The sequence below is a fragment of the Gymnodraco acuticeps genome, unplaced genomic scaffold (assembly GCF_902827175.1).
Source record: "Gymnodraco acuticeps unplaced genomic scaffold, fGymAcu1.1, whole genome shotgun sequence".
Classification (NCBI taxonomy): Eukaryota; Metazoa; Chordata; class Actinopteri; order Perciformes; family Bathydraconidae; genus Gymnodraco; species Gymnodraco acuticeps.
Genome location: NW_022990198.1, coordinates 839,830 through 858,450, shown reverse-complemented (window position 1 = coordinate 858,450; position 18,621 = coordinate 839,830). Strand labels below are relative to the sequence as shown.

Sequence of the window (18,621 nt, the reverse complement as noted above, 5' to 3'; positions counted from 1 at the left end):
AATGTTCCCAAACCGGAGACTTCAATGATGCTGGAGGATTTTCGAGCTCAACTTTATCTGCGTTCGCCATTTCGACAGTTCCTCAAATTACTGACTAAATTTGAACGCATCCCTGTGACCAGCTCTCATAGTATGCCTCTCGTCCAATGAAATGACTTGGTCGCTCTATGACGCGTTGAACCCAATGTGAGCTAGTGATGGGAATTCCGGCTCTTCTTGGTGAGCCGGATCATTTGGCTCGGCTCACCAAGAAGAGCCGGCTCTTTCGGCTCCCAAACGGCTCTTCAGTTTACCACATATTATACCTTTTTATAAATAAATCAAATGTAGCCCTGTTTTGACTAATGATTTATATGTGTACACATATATCACTTAAATTATTCAATACATCCTTAGTTTGAAGTATTCAAAAGTAAAAATAACATGTTTAATATAAATGATTTGCTGTGGCCAATTGTTTTCATTGCATTTACAGACCCTTGTAACTCTCTGATACCACCCAATGAATGCACTGACTTGCTTGTAGAACCACGCTACACAAAGCAGATAGCAACACCTATAAAAACGTAAGCATAGACATTTAAAAAAAGGGCTACTGTATCGACATTTTTAAATTATATTTAAAGAAAAGGCCCTGACAAAACAGCAGGGCTTTATTTCAGTATTAACTATAGAAAAAAAGACGGCAACAGCTAACATCAAATCTTTGCTGAGCCTAAGGATAATCATAAATAAATAACATAGCGAAAATAAATATATTGCAATGCTTAGTACAGCAGCATCCAACAGTCTCTAATCATAAAAAACACAATACAAATAAATATATTGCAATGCTCAAAACAGCAGCATCCAACAGTCTCTAATCCTTGGATATTACATGTGACTGCATGCATGCACGGAGCAGCTGTAGCGCGGAGATCATCATCATCATCATCATTCTGTCTTGTATTACTTAACAAAGAAAAAAGCCGGCTCCCGTCGTTCACTTAAAAGAGCCGGCTCTTTGAGCCGACACATCACTAATGTGAGCAAATTACTCTGAATCAGGGCTCGAGCTTAAGGACGTCCCGTCGTCCCGGGGCCGAAAAAAATAGTGTCGGGGAGGATAAAAAATAATTTTGGGACGAGAGTTAAAATAAAAATACCCTGCTAACTCTACTACAAACGGCGATGAAAATGAAAACGACTGCACGTTTTGTGTAGCACACAGTTATTAAACCTCCTTGTCAACATAAACACACACGCACAAAACATTTAGAAACCCGCGAAATACACACATGTAGCTATAGCTGTGCCCGCGAATTCCTGGCCCGCAAATTCGCGGGTCTAGCTATGTACTGAGTGTGTATTTCGCGGGTTGAGTGATGTACAATGGCATCCCGTGGAGGAATTCTGAAATATTTTACCGTTACATCACAAAAACGCACAGCAGAACCAGACCCTGGAGCGCTGGCCTCTTTATTTACTTACTCCTCTTCATCCCCTATGGGTAATAAGGCTGAGAAGAGAACTCTCCATCGTATTTAGTCCTTAGCAATATGCTGCGCCTCTCCCCATGTAGGGACGGGTACCGAGCCCCGGTATTAAACGGGCCCCGGGCCGGAATTATTAAAGACAGTGGTAACGTTAAGCTCCGACGTTATCGGACTTTTTATCGGTACTGGAGACATTTAAAAAATATGCCATATGTATTATTGCTACATACACATTATATCGCAGTTTTAGTTTCGCCAACTCCGTTTCTAATATGCAATAAGACTACAACATGCGTCTATGATGTATTTTCGAGCTTTCCAATCCAGATGAGATCTCTCTCTCCCGTCTGTGTGCGAGGGGGCGGGGCAGTTTGTAAAGGTCTCCTGACTGTGTTACAGACTGTCATCCTGGTTAGTGGTTACTCTGGGTTCTGTCTTCAGGACACAGTGTTGGATTGTTTTGTTAATTGGATGGGACTTGATTGGATTCAATATTAGAGTAATTTTCTCGTTTGTGTGTTTGTTTAAATATATTTGGCCTTTGTTTATGTGATTGAATGATTTACTCAAATAAAAAGGTTGATGAATTATCATCTAATGATTTGTATGATGTTTTATTTATGTCACTTTGAATGATTTTAACTAATGATAATGTAGAAAAACTAACATTTTAAATTCGGGACGGTCCACATTAATTTCGGGACGGCTTAGATTGTATTTCGGGACGGTTCCGGGAGGATGGGGAAAAAAGTTAGTCGAGAGCCCTGCTCTGAATGCTGCGACGCAGCACCTGAGATTACTTCCAAAAAGTTGTTCACGTTCTCAATTTTTTACGTTTAACGTTATATTCATTCGGTACACTTCGGTAAACACGTGTACCGAACCGAAGGGCCCATACAGAATAATTTCGGTACGTATACCGTTACACCCCTACTACATATACAAACGTACCTTCTTATTTAACACGGTATATTCTTTGTAATACCAAATACAGGATGTGCGGGGAATCACATACTAATTTACTGCATACTATATTCTCAATCTGATTGTACTGCATATTTAATTAGCGATGAAGTATCCATTACCATCAGCGAACTCTTCACCCTGGAGTAAACTCATGCGATACGTCTTATCTGCATTACATGACTACCACAACGTTACGGTCCAAGCTACCATTAATGGAATATTTTTGAAAATTGACATCACCCTTCCCACTCAATTTAATATTTTCCAAGGCTGATTATGAAATCATATGCCTCGTAGTCTGTCATTGAACAGTCTAAAGAGCTGCAGTGCATTCTGGGGCAGTTATGTTTGTTTAGTCCAGTAAGAGACTCATATGGGGCTTTCACACCAACGCGGTTCCAGGGCCGGTTCGGAGCTAGAGCCTGAAAAGCACAGTTTTTTCCTGTTCACACCGCAGCGGAGCCGCCTCTAAGCTCCGGAATCCGGTTTGTTTCAAGCACCAAAACATTGTCGGTCTAGAAGCAAGAACCGCATACGTCGGAGGGGGGCGAGATTAACCTGAGCTAACAGTTAAAGAGGAGTACGGCAAATAAAAGTTGTAACAAGCTGAGCAAAATGACTAGAACGCTACCACACACTTATAAAAAAAAAACACACTTTATAAAGTCAGGCAACACTAACCAGGCTTCGTGTGATTCTGTTTATTTGTACCTTACTTTGACCATCCGTTCGCTGTCATTGATCATTGTGGAGAGCAGGCAGACGCTTTGTTTTGTATTATAGCAGCTATCGGATGGAATCAATACATGGGCTGCACAGGTTGTCATGTCCGACTATCACAAGTAGAATCATAATGAAAAATACGCCGGTAAAATGTGCCTGTAGAAAACAGCTTATGCCACAATAGGATAGCAACAACAAGTAGTCAAGATAGTCAGTTTAGCTTCGGTTGCTATGCTAACATTACCCATTTTATACCAGAGAAACTTTCATAACAGCGTTTTGATGCCAAACAGCGTCAATTAATACTGACACACATTCACTTATGGGGAATTGGGGATATGTGTCAGCTGTTTGTGTGACAGTCAGACAGTGAATACTTTACAGCTGCCGGAGAATAAACTCCAGTGGACGAGCAGCACTGCAGTGGTCGGTAAATGCCGCTGAAACACATTAATAAACAATGAACCACGGCACTCTGGAGAAAAGTATATGGTTGGAGAAGTCGTTATTTAGTTTAATCTGGCTTCGTATGATTAAAAGCAACACAATCATCGACCCGACGCAGTCCCCCATTGTTGTAGTGAGTGTTGTAACGCCGTTGGGGAGAAAATCAGCGACGTAAACGGTGACGTCATGACGCAGCAGCGGCAGCAGCGGCAGCACCAGTCGAGCTCTGGGCGGTGTGAACAAAACGGGGGCTGAAAAGAAAAACCGGTTCCGAACCAGCAAAGCTCTAGCACGGAGCTAGAACGGGAACCGCGTTGGTGTGAAACGGGCAATACGGAGTAATTCTTGATGTGCTATACAGTGTGAGAAAAAGTTTTTAGAGAGTACTTGTCCATGGACAAGTGAGTTTGGCAATTTACTTGTCCGAATACATTTTTCACTTGTCCAGAATGGACAAAAATTGGGGCCACTGGAATCTTCTTCTTCGCCATCGTATTTTACATTTTCCCACGGTTTTTATGACACCGCTAACGTAAGTGAGCGGTAAGATTTTACTGTATTACACAATGGGTTGGGTATCGTTTGGATTTTAACGATTCCGGTTCTGCTTTTCGATTCCGGTTCTTTGAGAGGGTCAAAATAAGTCCTATGACAAACTGGGAGAAAAATATATTTATGAAAACATTAAGTCAAATCTATATTCCTATTTACAAATCACTTCATACTGTTGAATTTCGTTACGGTTATTGAATACAATTATATAAAAATAATCTCCGCATTGTTTAGTTAGTTCTAAGCGGTGCAGTTTGAGAATGTACAATTGGCCCAGTCTCCTCTGATGTTACACTGCAACCTGCCTGTGAGACAGAGTCCAACCACACATGTCCAACACATAGGCCTAATAATAATAATGATACATTATATTTATAGCCTATAGGCCTAGCGCTTTTCTACAACTCAAAGACGCTTGCACGCATTTATTTACACATGCTGCAGCTGCCCAGCTGCTCACTGTTTGTAAAAGTAAATAAATAGTATTTTCATTTCAATAATGTAGCTACTTTCTATACCCTGCTTCATAAACAATACTGACATCCCTGTGCTCCTCCGAGTCTGGGGGTCCGGGGATGTGAGGACAGCGCGAGGACACAGACAGGGAGGCTGCTTCACTTCATAAAGGAAATGGCGGTCAATATTAACAACATAGGAGCTAAAACGATTAATAACCTTCATTACGTGTTAGAGAAAGAAAGTTTGACAAAGCTGAGGCTGTTAAACGGGCAGCGGATCCGCTGTGTGTAGAAAGAAAGAGAGAGAGACACTGAGCTGCACCGTGCAGCGATCAGCTGATACGGAGCATAGAGAGAGAGAGCTGCGGTCCGCGGGGCTCGGCCTCGCTTCCTGTCCTCACAACTCTTATTAATCCCGGTACCGGACAATTGTTATTTGTTCCTACTCGGAACCGAGTTTTGCTTCCCAACCCTGCCACTGTGCTACACTTCCCGCCCCGCCCCGCCTAACTGTACAGAAAGCGGCGAGATGCATTTCCTTAGTTTCGGTTCTGCTTGTTGATTCTTAACATTTCTAAACGAACAATGGCGGACACGTACAATTTGCGAATGAGTTCTGCCTTTTGTAAACTGAATATATCAATAATTTGTCAATAAATCAGGGCGAAAAACGTCACTTGTCCACCGGACAAGTCAATTGAAAGATCTACTTGTCCGATATTGTAAATAACACGTCCCGGACGGTGGGACGTGTACTCTTTCGCACACTGCTATGTATCCACACATTTCTTCAGTACTCAACCCACATACTATACAGTCGGACCACACTACCTACTCCATTTTACATGACACAAACTAGCAATAGCATATTAGTGTGCAATTTTTGGGCAGACCTTTGTTGTGTGACGCTTTGGTCACTGGAAACGACACCTCTCTGCGGTTGATCTGTATGAGGAGTATGTTCCAAACAACCCGTTTTTGGAACATACTATATTTCTCATACTAGTAGAAATATGATTCTACCGGCAACATACTGATCAAAAAGTAAATATTCTGGCAGTTTCATGCAGTGTAATTTATTTAATTGAGGGCTTGCTATTGTATGGGGTTAGACCTGGTTTTCTCCATCAAGACATAGAAACATATAAACTGGCTTTAATTAGTATTTAAAAACATTTTTGCACTAAAACAGATCATATTGTGCTAGCTTCTTCTGTTTACATATAATTAGGCTTCTACAAAAAAACAAAGCACTGTGTTCTTTTTTTACCTTAGAAGTAATTCTACTTTTAACTGCTGGTTTAATTTGCTGCTTGCTTGTTTTTTTCAGCGCTGGTGGTTACGAGTGCAGCGGCCGGCTTCGCCATGGCTCCAGTGCCATTTGACCCTCTGCTCTTCTTCGTGTCCTCTCTGGGAATAGGCCTCGCCTCTTGTACTGCCAACACAATCAACCAGGTCAGTTACCCTCAGAGGGAGGTCACACAAGGCCATGCATGTTTATCACGTAGGCCTAAACACAACACAAGTCCTCGATAATGTGTGGAGTATCCTTTACTTTTCACTGTTTGACCTTGAAGTGTAATCAAAGACTCTGAGACACACTGTCATGAATACGTTTCAGAAGGATGGGACTACCTGCAGGAGTATCTAATAAACCGGTAATAGTGTAAACAAAAGAACAAAAGCATGACTTGCGTAATTGTTTCAAGAATCGCAGTAAAAAGTGCACGTGTTTCTGCTTAATAATCTGCTTATTTTTAAAGTACCAATTTCCTTTTTGGAGGAAAGTAATGAGGAATTGTCTCAGAGCTGGCAAGATATCTGTTGGTCTTTATAATGCATAATCTATTTTGTCTGACATGTTATACAAAGAAGAAAAGAGCTTGTTGACAGACACACACATGTGCAGTTTTTCTCATAGTGATGCCTCTGTTCTGGAAAACCATCACCAGCACATCCCCCTTTTTGACCCGTTTTACATTCCTCTTGTGCTACGTATCTTAAAAATGCATCGCGCGGACTGCAATGCTGTTATTATTTCCTTGCTGAAAGCTTTTTTTGAAGCTATAAACAAAGGTGAGCTAGTGTGCAGAGACACTTAGAATGCCTGGAATAAGTGGAGCCTAGCGTTGACGTTAGAGATAGGGATTTGCTCGGTGACTCAGGAATATTAGTATAATGGGTGACCTCTGCCTCAGCCTTAGATTGAACTCTTCTTAATAGTGTTTTTAGTCTATAATTTAGCAAAGGCCCTTATTACACTGCAGGTTCCTGCCCTGAGGGCCGAAGCCCCGCCTACCTCTTACCCTCAACGTTCCAACTGCTGCAAAGTCAAATACACTTTGTTTAGAAGTGACACTGATCACCATAGTCCTGAACTTGCATTCTGTATCACAACTATAATCTGCCCCCCCCCCCTGCGTCACCTACTGGAGTTTGGATATGAATGTGCTAATGTTTACACAATTCATTTTTTGTTTTGCCCTGAATAGTGTCAGTCAGACTGTCGCCCAGGTTAAAGTTGTATTGTTTCTTCAGTGGCCTGAACCAGAGCCGCGCTCCAACTCCTCTGTGCAGCTCTACCTCACACTGAGCAGGTGTGTTAATATCCTTCAGGTATTTGAGAAATGTTCCCCTCCTCATGCTGCCTAGAGTATTGCAGACTCCAGCTCTAAGACGCTGAGTGATGTAAGCGGGGTCTGCCTCTGAGTGTACCCTGGGTGTCCCTTTATCTGCGGGCCCACCCTCCCATCAGTACTGTCAGTCTTCATTTTCTCCAGCCCGAGGTTAGGATATGACATGGCTTCGTATTTCCTTGGAACATTGTTGTTTGCCTTTCAGTGCCTCTCTCGGCTTCCTCCGGTCAGGTTCAGTTTCAAACCTACAGTGAAGGTGAAGCGTGGGCTAAGGTGCATTTCAGAGCCCAAATTCTCGTTGCAAATTCGATAAGTGTGTTAAAAATGACAGGAAATACTTACACTCAGGGCGTCCATCAATTTGGAAATGCTGGAACAGTTTTTATCTTTTCCAGGCCTTTTGCAAAAGCCACATTTTTGCAACTCGGCTTCATCAATTTAAGTTGAAGCAGAATTTGGAGGAATAAATAAAAATTAAGCAGGCTTTAATTATTGTTTTTACCTTCTTGCTGTGTCACTTTTCAAGGTCTATTTTAAAACCATATACACTCTAATAGCATTTTGTATCTCTTTAGTTATACAACCGGAGTACACCAGTATTGCATCTTTAGTAGGAAGTCATGCAAAGTTGATATTTGATTGTATAAATGGACCCTCCAGATTGTAAAGATATCAAAGGGGCTAATGGACAAGGTTATTGATGTCCAACAAATGTGTTCATCTTGCAATATGCATATGTGTAAAACGATCTCTCTGGTATGATGTATGGAATGTTTTACAAGGTTTCTGTAGATAAATATACAATGAATAATAAAGAGATCCTGGTGGAATATTACGTCAACATTTCCTTCCGTTAGCGCAAATGGCCTTGTGTGTGCATTAGCTGGAAATGCATCAGTGTTGCTGTGTTTGAGGCTCCTTTTTTTGTGCCTTAGTCAGATTAATTTAGATCCTTCATCCCTGATTCTCTGTAGGGACATTTAGCGTGTCATCCGTCTTACTTGGCAGGACTTGGAGATGGGATTATTGTTTCAGAGATATTAGCCACGTGTCTTTCAGTGAGGCTGACTTTGAAGCATGTTAGTCGTGCGAGGGCACATTTGAAGGTGTTTACCGCTAGGATAAACATCATTAGGAAGGTAAACTTACTTGTATTTGGTAGTGTCTCCATTTGCTTGTCTGGAATGAAAAGTATGTGCCTTTGTACAAACCAAGCAGTGGTTATTGGTGTTTTGTTTTGTAGTCATTTTCAGCAGTATAATTATACACACAGAGGCACAGGGGATGTCGTGTGTGACAGATAATTGCCACTCTGGCGGCACTTTGCACTTCTTTGCAATGGGTTAACACACTGTCGGCTCTTGTGTCAAAGACACACCCTCACCTGTGTGTGTAACTGATATCACCGCTTTGGTTATCTGTTTGTTTTTCATAATCCTGAAAAGAAAAAGTAGAATGCAGAAAAAAACCATCACTCCTTTGGATCTGCTGCCAAAGGTTTTTTTAATTATTTTTCTTTGCATTCTCTTTCATCTTATAAAAGTGGAGCTTCACCATTAGTGTGGTTAGTTGTGATCAAAGCTATATGTTTTTTTTGTTTGCTTGATAGTCAAAGTAGAGAAAGACCCTCCTGAAAATCACATCCTTGAGATTCTCCTGTTCTTAATCCCTTAATGCCCGGCATCTAAAGAGGCAGAAGATGGTGCACGTTTGTGACCAAACAACTGCCACACTACCTTGATGTAAGAAGGAAAATGCCTTAAGGGAGAGGAAAATGCTTTGGCTTATGGAAGTGGCAGTCGGACCTTCTGTGGAGCTGTCAAAAGCCAAGGCTGCTCTTTGTCCCACTGGAAAGGGCCCGTAGGGCAAACAGAAATGTTGTGGTTTCCCTTTAAAATGTTACTCTATTTAGGAAACTGACGGAAGGGTGTAAGCACTTGGAGTCACGTAACAATGGCATTTCACCGTCTCGTGTTTCTCACCACAGACTAAATACTTAATGCTGTCATGTCTGTCTTACAATCACAGACGAGTCAGCTCGGACACACAGGGATGTAATTATCTGAGCTTCCCGTTCAAGTATCTCGCATAGGTTGGCAATTATAAACTTTTCTTGACATGTTCTTTTTTGCTTACACCTCTGTTGTGCTTAGACTACCACTAAAACATGTACAAATGTTGCGCTCAAAATACTAACACTAGAAGGGCTGCAACTCATGATCATTTGTATTATCCGTTAATCTGCGGATCGTTATTTCGATTATTTGGATAATCGTTTTGTCCTTAAGTGTCAGAAAATAATGGGAAGATTTCTATCCTAGATTTCATAAGTTTGAGTCGATGTCTTATTTGGACATTTTTAATAAAATGATTAAAGATTCTACAAATATGTGGTGATTATTTCTCTGTCAATCAAGTAATCCATTGGTCATATTTTTGTTTGAACTCTACCTACTCTGACTGAAATAGCTCAGCGGTCTCAAAGTCTTACCAAAAGTGTTCCTACATTGTTCCTTCCTTTACTGTTGGATCGAGTCCCGACTAGTTTTAGTATAACAACTACTGGATGATCCGGTCTTCAGGACCCTTGGGCCCCACACCAGGTGTTCCAGCCGTCATCACCTCCCAGTCTGGACACTACTTCAGCTAATTGGATAATTGGGTCAGAACAGAGTTTCGGCCTGGAGCCTCAAAGACCCCAGGGAAGTCTAAGGTCCCCAACAATGTAAACAAGACCCGATACGGCCTTTCGCTGTCAAACACAAACAGCTCGCTTATTTTGACAGCGGCTTTAGTGTAAGTCACACCAAGTCAGCGCGCGTGTGTTTGTTTTGATGAAAATTCAAGACGGCTTGTTTTGTGGCTGCCTAGCGTCCTTGCTGCATTCGTGACCGTGACACTGAGTTTGCTTTTGTGTCTGTGTCTCTCCTGTGGTGAGCTGTCTGAGGCTGGCACGCATAAGCGAGCCCCCACAATCCCCCGACCCATCCACTCCACGCCCTTCTCTCCGTCCTGTGCAGGCATGCATTATTTACCCTCCTGCACGCATCTTGGTCAGCTCCTTAGTGTATGAAATGAAATGAAAATGACTTTTTCAGCCTTTTAAAAGATCAATGAATCAAGGTCAAATACAAGTGTTTTGTTCTCTGAATGTAAACTCAGTTGTGTGTTGGGTGCGTGAAGGCAGAGTAACCACTTTTTGTAGCACACCAAAGCTCAATAAAAACATTTTATACATGATTTCTGAAGCTACATGTTAAATCACTTACTCATCAGAATCATGGAAAAGGTTTCAAATTGATAGGACTAAAATGATATTTCTCTCTTAATACCCAATCAGCCATCAGATAAAGCCACTGTATTATATTTTTTACTAGCATTTTCAAGTTCTTCACAATCTAATGATATCTCTGCATACTATTTCAAGGACATGCTTTAACAATGCCGGCTGACACATGGAGGTCAGACTGGTGAACTGACACCTGAAATGTGATGTTAATTGAGCCTGGAAATTCCCTCCTGTTGTTTTAATAGCTGTCAGAGTTAACGAGATGGCAACACGCTAACCCAAATCTGTTTCAATGCCACTATTATTTCTGCACATTAACGCAGGCTGTGGTATGAAGCACCCTATTTCTTTTATCCCTGTCGCGGCTATATTGTGGACACATTTTTTTCCAATCAAACATTTCTGTTGATAAAAAGTATGAACTCTCGAGGGTACTTTTTGAGGAGATAACGCACATTAGAACATTATTCTGTAAGGAACAGTACTGATGCAAATATCCAGACTGGTGTTGGTGAAACTCTTTGAATTTGACTTTGTTAAATTGGGTGAAATCAGGACAGAAAAATAATTGTATTACAATGCAGTGAACTATGGCAACGTTTTTGGTAGTTTTTGGTTTGTAGACGACGACGTCTGCAGCCAATATAATAAAAAAACAAAAAACACTCACTAGTAAGCCTGAAAGCTGACTCCCAGATTAAGTTTTATTACATTCACACTAAATTAACAATGTTTGAATTATAGCAACATTTTTACACGGTCCTAATTTTTTTTAGTGGCCATGAAGTAATCAAACATGTCAACATACATTTAAAAAAATAAATAAAAATACAGCCTTAAAAACAGCTAAGAATCAGTATGGATATTGAAAGGATTCCACCAATCACAGTTTTCTTTAAATTGTCTGCTTTGTATTATCTTCCTCTGCATTTAACACAAATATAATGATCATCCATCCTACATTGATGCCTGCCGTCTTGACTGCACCGATATGTTTTATGACTGATTTGGACAGACTCCAGATGTAGATATTATAGCAGCGCAGTAGGTGGTAGAAGTCTCCCTCAGGCTGGGTTGGCTGCAGAATTGCTGCGCTCCAACAGTCAAGGCTGCCACACCAATTTTCGAGGATGGGGCTCCTCATTGTAGTTTAAAGCACCTCACATAACATGGTACCTCTTTAGAGGATCATTAGTTGTAACAAGACCTCCTAGCTGCTAAAACCCCACCAACCATTGTGCCCTTCAAAGAAAATGAAACCCTTCCACCACTGGATTTGTGTCTGTTCCCTGCTGGGAAGTAGCGACAGGAGATATGCTTTCAAACGGTTGCTACAGAATACCTCCAGCATGATGACATTGCCATCCTTTTTTAGGCAATTTATTTTCATTCTGCTTGAGAATTACCTCCCAACGTTCTCATACCAGAATCCATTTGATGAGTTGCATTGGATAGCTTCAAACAAATCCTATATTGTGGGCGTACTGTATTTGTTTTTCTTGTGTGGAAAGCTTCAACGGTATCATAAGACAGATGGAGTTGTAAAAGTATCAGTGCTTGTCATATTAGTTCCACTGGCTATGTACAGTAATTGATTGTTCAAAAGTGCTTTTGTCTTTCAAAGGATTATGTTTTGGCCATTTTTTCTAGGGTGCTTTTTTGAGTTAACGGTCAAACACAAATCGGCTTAGCCAAATCGGTAATTAAAGAAAAAAGAGGTCCCTTCCTTCGCGCAGATGCTGCTCTTAAGATCTTGTTTTCCAGCTTACTTAAAACAAAAGAGCAAGCTGAGCTTTGACATTGATAGTTTAGAGTTTTTTTGTTTTGAGTGGCCTCCACCAAGCTGTTGGTTCAGCCTGGGAGAAGGAATGGAAATTCCTTTTTTAATTGCCTAGCAAGATGTCACGAAGGGGACGCGATGGATGTCTCGCTTTCTGTGCTGGATTAAAATAAATATTTAACTAGACAGTCCTGTTTAATAGTTAATTTCTTTAAAGGCTTTTGTCTTTGTCAACCATGGGGTGCCAATCCATTTCAAACTGTACAAATGGTTCTCTTTCAGCCTCAGACGGCAGACAGATGCTTTCCTCTGATAGAGACATGAAGGGTAAATCCATCTATTATATACCCCCAAGATAAAGCCTGAGGGAGCAGATACTGTTGCCAGACAACGTGTTAGTTAGTTAGTAGGCATTGATACAAAGATGTGGATATGCTGGTTTCCAAATGTGTATTATATTTATTGTGTGTGTGTTTTAATGTACCTTTCTTTCAAAAATAATTTGGCGTTGCAATTGAAACAGTTGTTTGTCTTTTAGCCAAGTCTGTTCTTTACACGAGCATAATGTGTTAGAACCAAAGTGGTACTGGTTCTGATAGTGAAGTCCTGGTTCTGATATCAATGTTTAATCTTAAACAAACATTACAGTTGTGTCAAATGATACACGATATAATACTTTAAGTTAAAGCTCAGTATTTAAAAACTGCAAGTTATACCTTGAATACTATAACATTTGACTATTTATAAGGACGGCTTAAAACGGTGAAATACCATTTTCTTATTTTATAAGATGAGAGCTGTATCATTCTGAAACTAAAGTGTATTGGTTGTCAACCCTCTGAAATAGCAGTGCATAAAAGCAAGTTTTGGTTGTAAATATGTATTCTTATTCCATGAAAGTGATTATGGCCCCCAACTTCCCCTTCCCCCTTTCACACAAGATAACTTAAGCTAGCATTAACAATATAAAAGGCAATACTACAAATGCATTGGTACAGTTTTCCTTTTTGTTTCTGTGTCTTACAGAGTATTAAATGAGTACAAGACATAAAACATATTGCTTTAAAAAACACTATAATATGTACATAACATTTTTCACTTCTACTATCTATTTCTTTATCCTAGTACACTCGAGCCTTTACATACATACACAGGCAGTCCTTACTTCAAAAGAAGAGGAAACATGGCTTCTAATTGGAGTTGGCCACAACATGTCGTCGTCTTTTTTGAAGCTCAAACTTACTGCTCACACGCAAAGGTTCTCTCCGAGCTTTCAATGCCACAGCTTGTTTGGGAAAACACACGTCGCCACAATAGAGCTGCCGTCACCCCAGGGCATGAACATGACTGACTGATGGGCAGGTGGAGCCACTCCTCTCCACCTCCCTGATTAGCCTTTAGTTTTTCACAAAACACTGTGATTATGGGCTTCGGCGTCCAACAAGGCAACCTGAAGACACCTTTGAGGTTTGAGTCAGAAGTGGGGGGGGAAACCACCCACGTGAGCACTGTCTGGCACCAATGAACCTTTCTACACCTCACGCTGCATTTGGCAGTGGCTGACCTCACGCAAGCTGAGTAAATGTTGTTTCATCAACTGGAACACTCCACCTGATATATTTTCTTCTCCCGTACTTGTTCATGCTTGTGGCTGTCGTTCTTGCAGGTACAAAGTGGAGTGTGAATATTTATGGTCAACGGGTTAGGACCTCATATTTTAGAATTTCTCTTAGAAAAACGTTTCTTAACTACTTGTAGTGAAAGCAGCTTCTGTGGGTGCTGTCAGTGTCCCAGTGTTAGTTTCCTTAGACCATTCTGGACCTGCGCTCCCACTGAAACAGATAGTGACATGTCAGCACCTCCAGCATGCATTGTTAAGGTATCAGTGAATGGAGACAGTCAGTGTAGAGGCCCCTGTATGTCTAGAGGACAAATGGTTCATCTGACAGTAGTGTCACATAAAAACATTAAGGAGGAGAACGACGGTTTCAAAAGCTTTGGAAACCTCACTTTGATTTGATTTAAAGGGCTGTGATGCATGTATTTAATATTATTGATACATACGGATTTTGTGTGATGATCTCTGATTAGCATAAACTGATTAATTAACTTCCATTATCTACTATTAATACAATACAAGTATCAAATATTTAGAAACATCTCCATGGTGCTAGATTTAAAGTCTGACTTTATCTTAAACACAGCGCACATGTTTAACATGTGTAACATTTCACCATCCAATCGGTAGAGCCATAAGGAAAGTATAGCATGGTCTTACAAAACAGGTCACGAGCAATCATAATGTGGAGCATTAGGTTTAACATTTCTGATAGTTGACTTTCTTGGAACTATACATTATATTTCAAGAGTAGATCACAATGTGTCTTAAGAATCCAGGTTTTCCTCACACCCCTATTGCGGACAGTGAAAATGCATTGCTTGAGAGGTACTCCTTAATGTCTCTTCCTGCTTCCCATCAATCCTTTGCAACTCCTGAACATTAGCAGACTGGGGCCAGAGGTATGCATGCCTGTTCAGTAGATGTAATAACACTGGATATTGCCAACCATTACCCCAAATGGTTTTGGTTTAGTCCATCAGCTCAAAATTACCCATTATTACAAAGTGAACGTAAAAGTATTATGACCAAAAAAGCAATGATGCAGAATGTCTTTTTTATGTTAATCCTAGGCAGATGAATACATAGTGTTTTGATATGTGTCACTGATTTTAATGCAATACCGTACCAGAGAGGAGAATACAATGACCTGCTTTTGTTCTGCTGAGCTGAAACTAATATTTATTTAGCTTTTTATTTGATGGCCTTCCTCCTTTGTTTTATTTTGCTAAAGAGAGAATTACACAAGGAAAGAGCTTTAGCTTTTAGACCTTTTTCACAACTTCTAAGGTAGATAAATAAAAATCATTCCTTGTGAGTAAAAAAACCTCACAAATCTATTTTCTGGTTTACGGTAGCTAAACAGTAAACTAATAGAAATTATTTTTCAGCAAGGCTAAGATTGAAATCAGGAGAATACGTGTATTGAGGGGCATCACGTTTATGTATATGTTTACGGTCTACCATTTATTTTCCCCTCAAGTTTACCCTCTATCTGAAGGTAACTTGGCCAAAGGCAAGTAGGAACACTCTTTGTAATGCTGAGATCCGTGGATAATTAACAAAAGCAGCCCTGTTTATGGCACGCCCGTGAGCCAACACTGAATGCTAATTTGATTCAAACCCGAAAAGCTTTGGGGCAAGGGCATCGTTGCTGGAAAACAAAATGGTTACCGACATCCACCAAGTCTTTCCCTAAGCCTTGGGTGCGTCTCAAAATCTCAAAAACTTTGTTTAAAAGTCTAGTGTATCTATTTAGCCGAAAATCACAAGGTTTTGCTTTAGAGCTCTACAATCTATATGACTGTTCTTGTTACACCGAGAATCTAGATTAGCATCTATGTGGTTTTATGCATCTTATAAAGGAAAACATTTAAAGTGTGTTGCTTATTTCTAATACTTTGAATGATTCATATACTTTTAGTCTCCACCGCTATTGGTTCGTTTGCCTAAAAAAGTTCCATCTTCAGAGCTCCTTTTGCTTCACTATTGCAAAGTGCTCTATATCGGCTGAGCATTCTGAAGACAACACATTATTACCATGTACGCCTCTGTACTTTGAGAATTGCTTTCAGCTTGTGCTCTTATAACTTGAAATATAAAACAGGCTCTTGCCTGGTCTTCGATGTCTATTATTCAGACTGAATTTCCTGAATCTTAAGTGCCCCCGCAGTCCTCAATCCTACATTATGTAATCACACAGCATACCCTCAACAGTTGCAAAAAGCCATAGGTGATATTTAGCATACAAAGGTAGTGTTTTGTAAGCCTTTGCTCATAAGTGACACTTTTAAGCAGAGATATTCTAAATGTGGGAACTATTGTTACTACCAGAGTATGCATATATATATATATATATATATATATATATATATATATATATATAGGTAACGGTTTTGAGAGTTTTTCCATTATAATGTAGCAAAACGTTACCACAGTATATGAATCAATGTCAATATGTCATTTAAATTTTGATATAATACATCGAAAAACTTGGAATCTAATTGGCCACAGCTTTGTGGTGAACCAGCCTCTCAACTGTATCTCATCCTGTAATCCGTGTTATCTACCCTTTAATGCATATGCATACAGGATAAAGGTGTGTATGTAACGGGTGCACCTGAGGTGATTGGATAAAGCAAACGGCACTGCCTGGACACTATGCATGTTTCATTAAAACATGGAGCAGATGGTACGGCCCAGCTAATTGAGAGTGAAAAGGTAAAAGGCCAGTCACTGCCCTACTTTTATTCAGTTTTCACTTATTTTTGTTGAATATATTTGGGTTAATTTGACACTTTCCTTTATTTTGTTTTCTTATTAAATGACTCCCTTTATGTGCAGACTCCTGCCTTGCTATCTGCGTTTTGAACATCCCGTTTAAAGGTTTTCTGGCCATGCACAATCCATTTCCCTTTTTAGATTGTAAGGCAGCACTGCAGAGAGCAAAAGGCTTAAGAAGTCTGCCTTTCTGTCTCTTCCTCAGTGTGGCATTACTGGCGTTCTAACGGCATGTTGGTCCACCTGTTCTCCGCCTGCTCACCTGAGGAAGACATCCTGCTGTGTTGGGTGCGGACCTTTGTCTGCCTGTGTGTCACTGCGCAGAGTTAAAAGGATCTTCAGCTTTATGATGACATGGCACTCTGCGAGACTCTGTCATGTAGTAACTGTTGATTACCGCTCACAGACCAAAGTGTGTGTCTGTGGGTGTGTGCAGCCTGAACACACTTACTCTGCTTCTGATGCCGGACTACCTATCCCTATCTACTCTTTATATGTGCTTTTTGCTTTGTGGCTAACCCCACCTGAGGATCACAAAGGGATTGTAAAACCACACTCTTTTTATCTATATTTGTTTATGTCTACTTCATAACATTACTTTACTTCTCTATGCTGTGCGTCTTAATTACTATTTTCTCCTACCTGTAAGCCAGCTTTTAGAAGCGTTGCTGCATTGTCAGCCCACAAACAAAGGTGACGCAGCTTTTGTAAGTGTGGCTGTTTAACTTAACTCCGCTTTGAAGGGGCCTCTGTCATTAAGTCTGTGTTTTTATATCGGCTACTCTCGGCCCCTTTTTGAGTCACAACCACCGAAAACAATCAGATTGGAGTCCACAACTTCATTTTTAAGATGTACCTTTTTGATATATTTTTTTCTACAACCATCTAGGAATGAACTTGCAACCCCCGGTTGAGCAACACTGTTCTTCACAAGTTTTGTCCATCATTTGTTTTCCTCTACATGAGCATATTTTACCATGTGATAAAGCAGACCTTGTATAATTATTCATGTCCAATTCATGTTGCACTCATCCTCTGTGGCATTATCTTCCCGCCCACACGCCTCCAACACAACAGCCATGAACATGAACACACAAAAAAGGGCCTTGAAAGCAACACGTGTTTCACTCTGAACACCATTAATGTCACCATACAGTCATTTATACAAGCAGGAGGAAGTAACCACTGCCGCGGCCCCTTTCATTTTACACCCACACAACTGTAATCAGCTTGAGGATGATAGACATCAGGGTGCATGCCCATGAGTGTGTGTGTGTGTGTGTGTGTGTGTGTGTATATTACTTTGAAAGTCTTTGTATATTACTTTGAAAGTCTTTGTTTCAGTTACCCCGATCCTTAGGGATTAAAGCATTTCCGTTGTGCACTTGTAGTGGTACTGGGGGAGGAGAAAGGGGGGGGGGGGGGGTCTTTTGGTCTTTCTGCTTGTAGACCTTTTATCTGAATGCTTCTCTTGCAGTAATTGCTTATGAGGAGACAGGGTGGCTCCAATTTCAACAGCCCACAATTTTTTAATGCCTCTTTACCACTTCGTAATATCTGTCCTGGTTACATCCTTTATACAATGTGCTGTAAAGTAGAGCCGGGAAGCATTCTCATAACCTTAGCTTTAAAGAGGCAGACGCAATCTTCATTTTCTTAGCTAAATAAACGGGAAAAATGCAATTCGACGAAGGCAATACAACTAGAAATCAATTGTAGTATATCCCACTTGATCTAACATGTCCTGGTGGGTCAACAGTGACTGGTGGCCAATCAATCTAATATTTGTTATCTAAAATAGTGTCATCCTCAGTTTTCTTTTCAACCATCATTGCGGCTCACCCCTAGGAAACGTGCCAGCACTTACTCTCCCCCGTTCAGACACACTGGAAGCTG

At 40.6% G+C, this 18,621-nt stretch overlaps 1 protein-coding gene across 2 annotated transcripts in view; it reads left to right on the top strand.

The window, feature by feature from the left end:
• The window catches only part of LOC117547419 (protoheme IX farnesyltransferase, mitochondrial), a 45,977-nt gene that overhangs the window by 8,509 nt on the left and 18,847 nt on the right, over window positions 1-18,621 (top strand). For both annotated transcript variants that reach the window (XM_034218175.1, XM_034218176.1), the window contains one exon: window positions 5,952-6,076. In XM_034218175.1, the coding sequence (XP_034074066.1) occupies window positions 5,952-6,076 (125 nt within the window). The remainder of the gene's footprint in view (window positions 1-5,951; window positions 6,077-18,621) is intronic.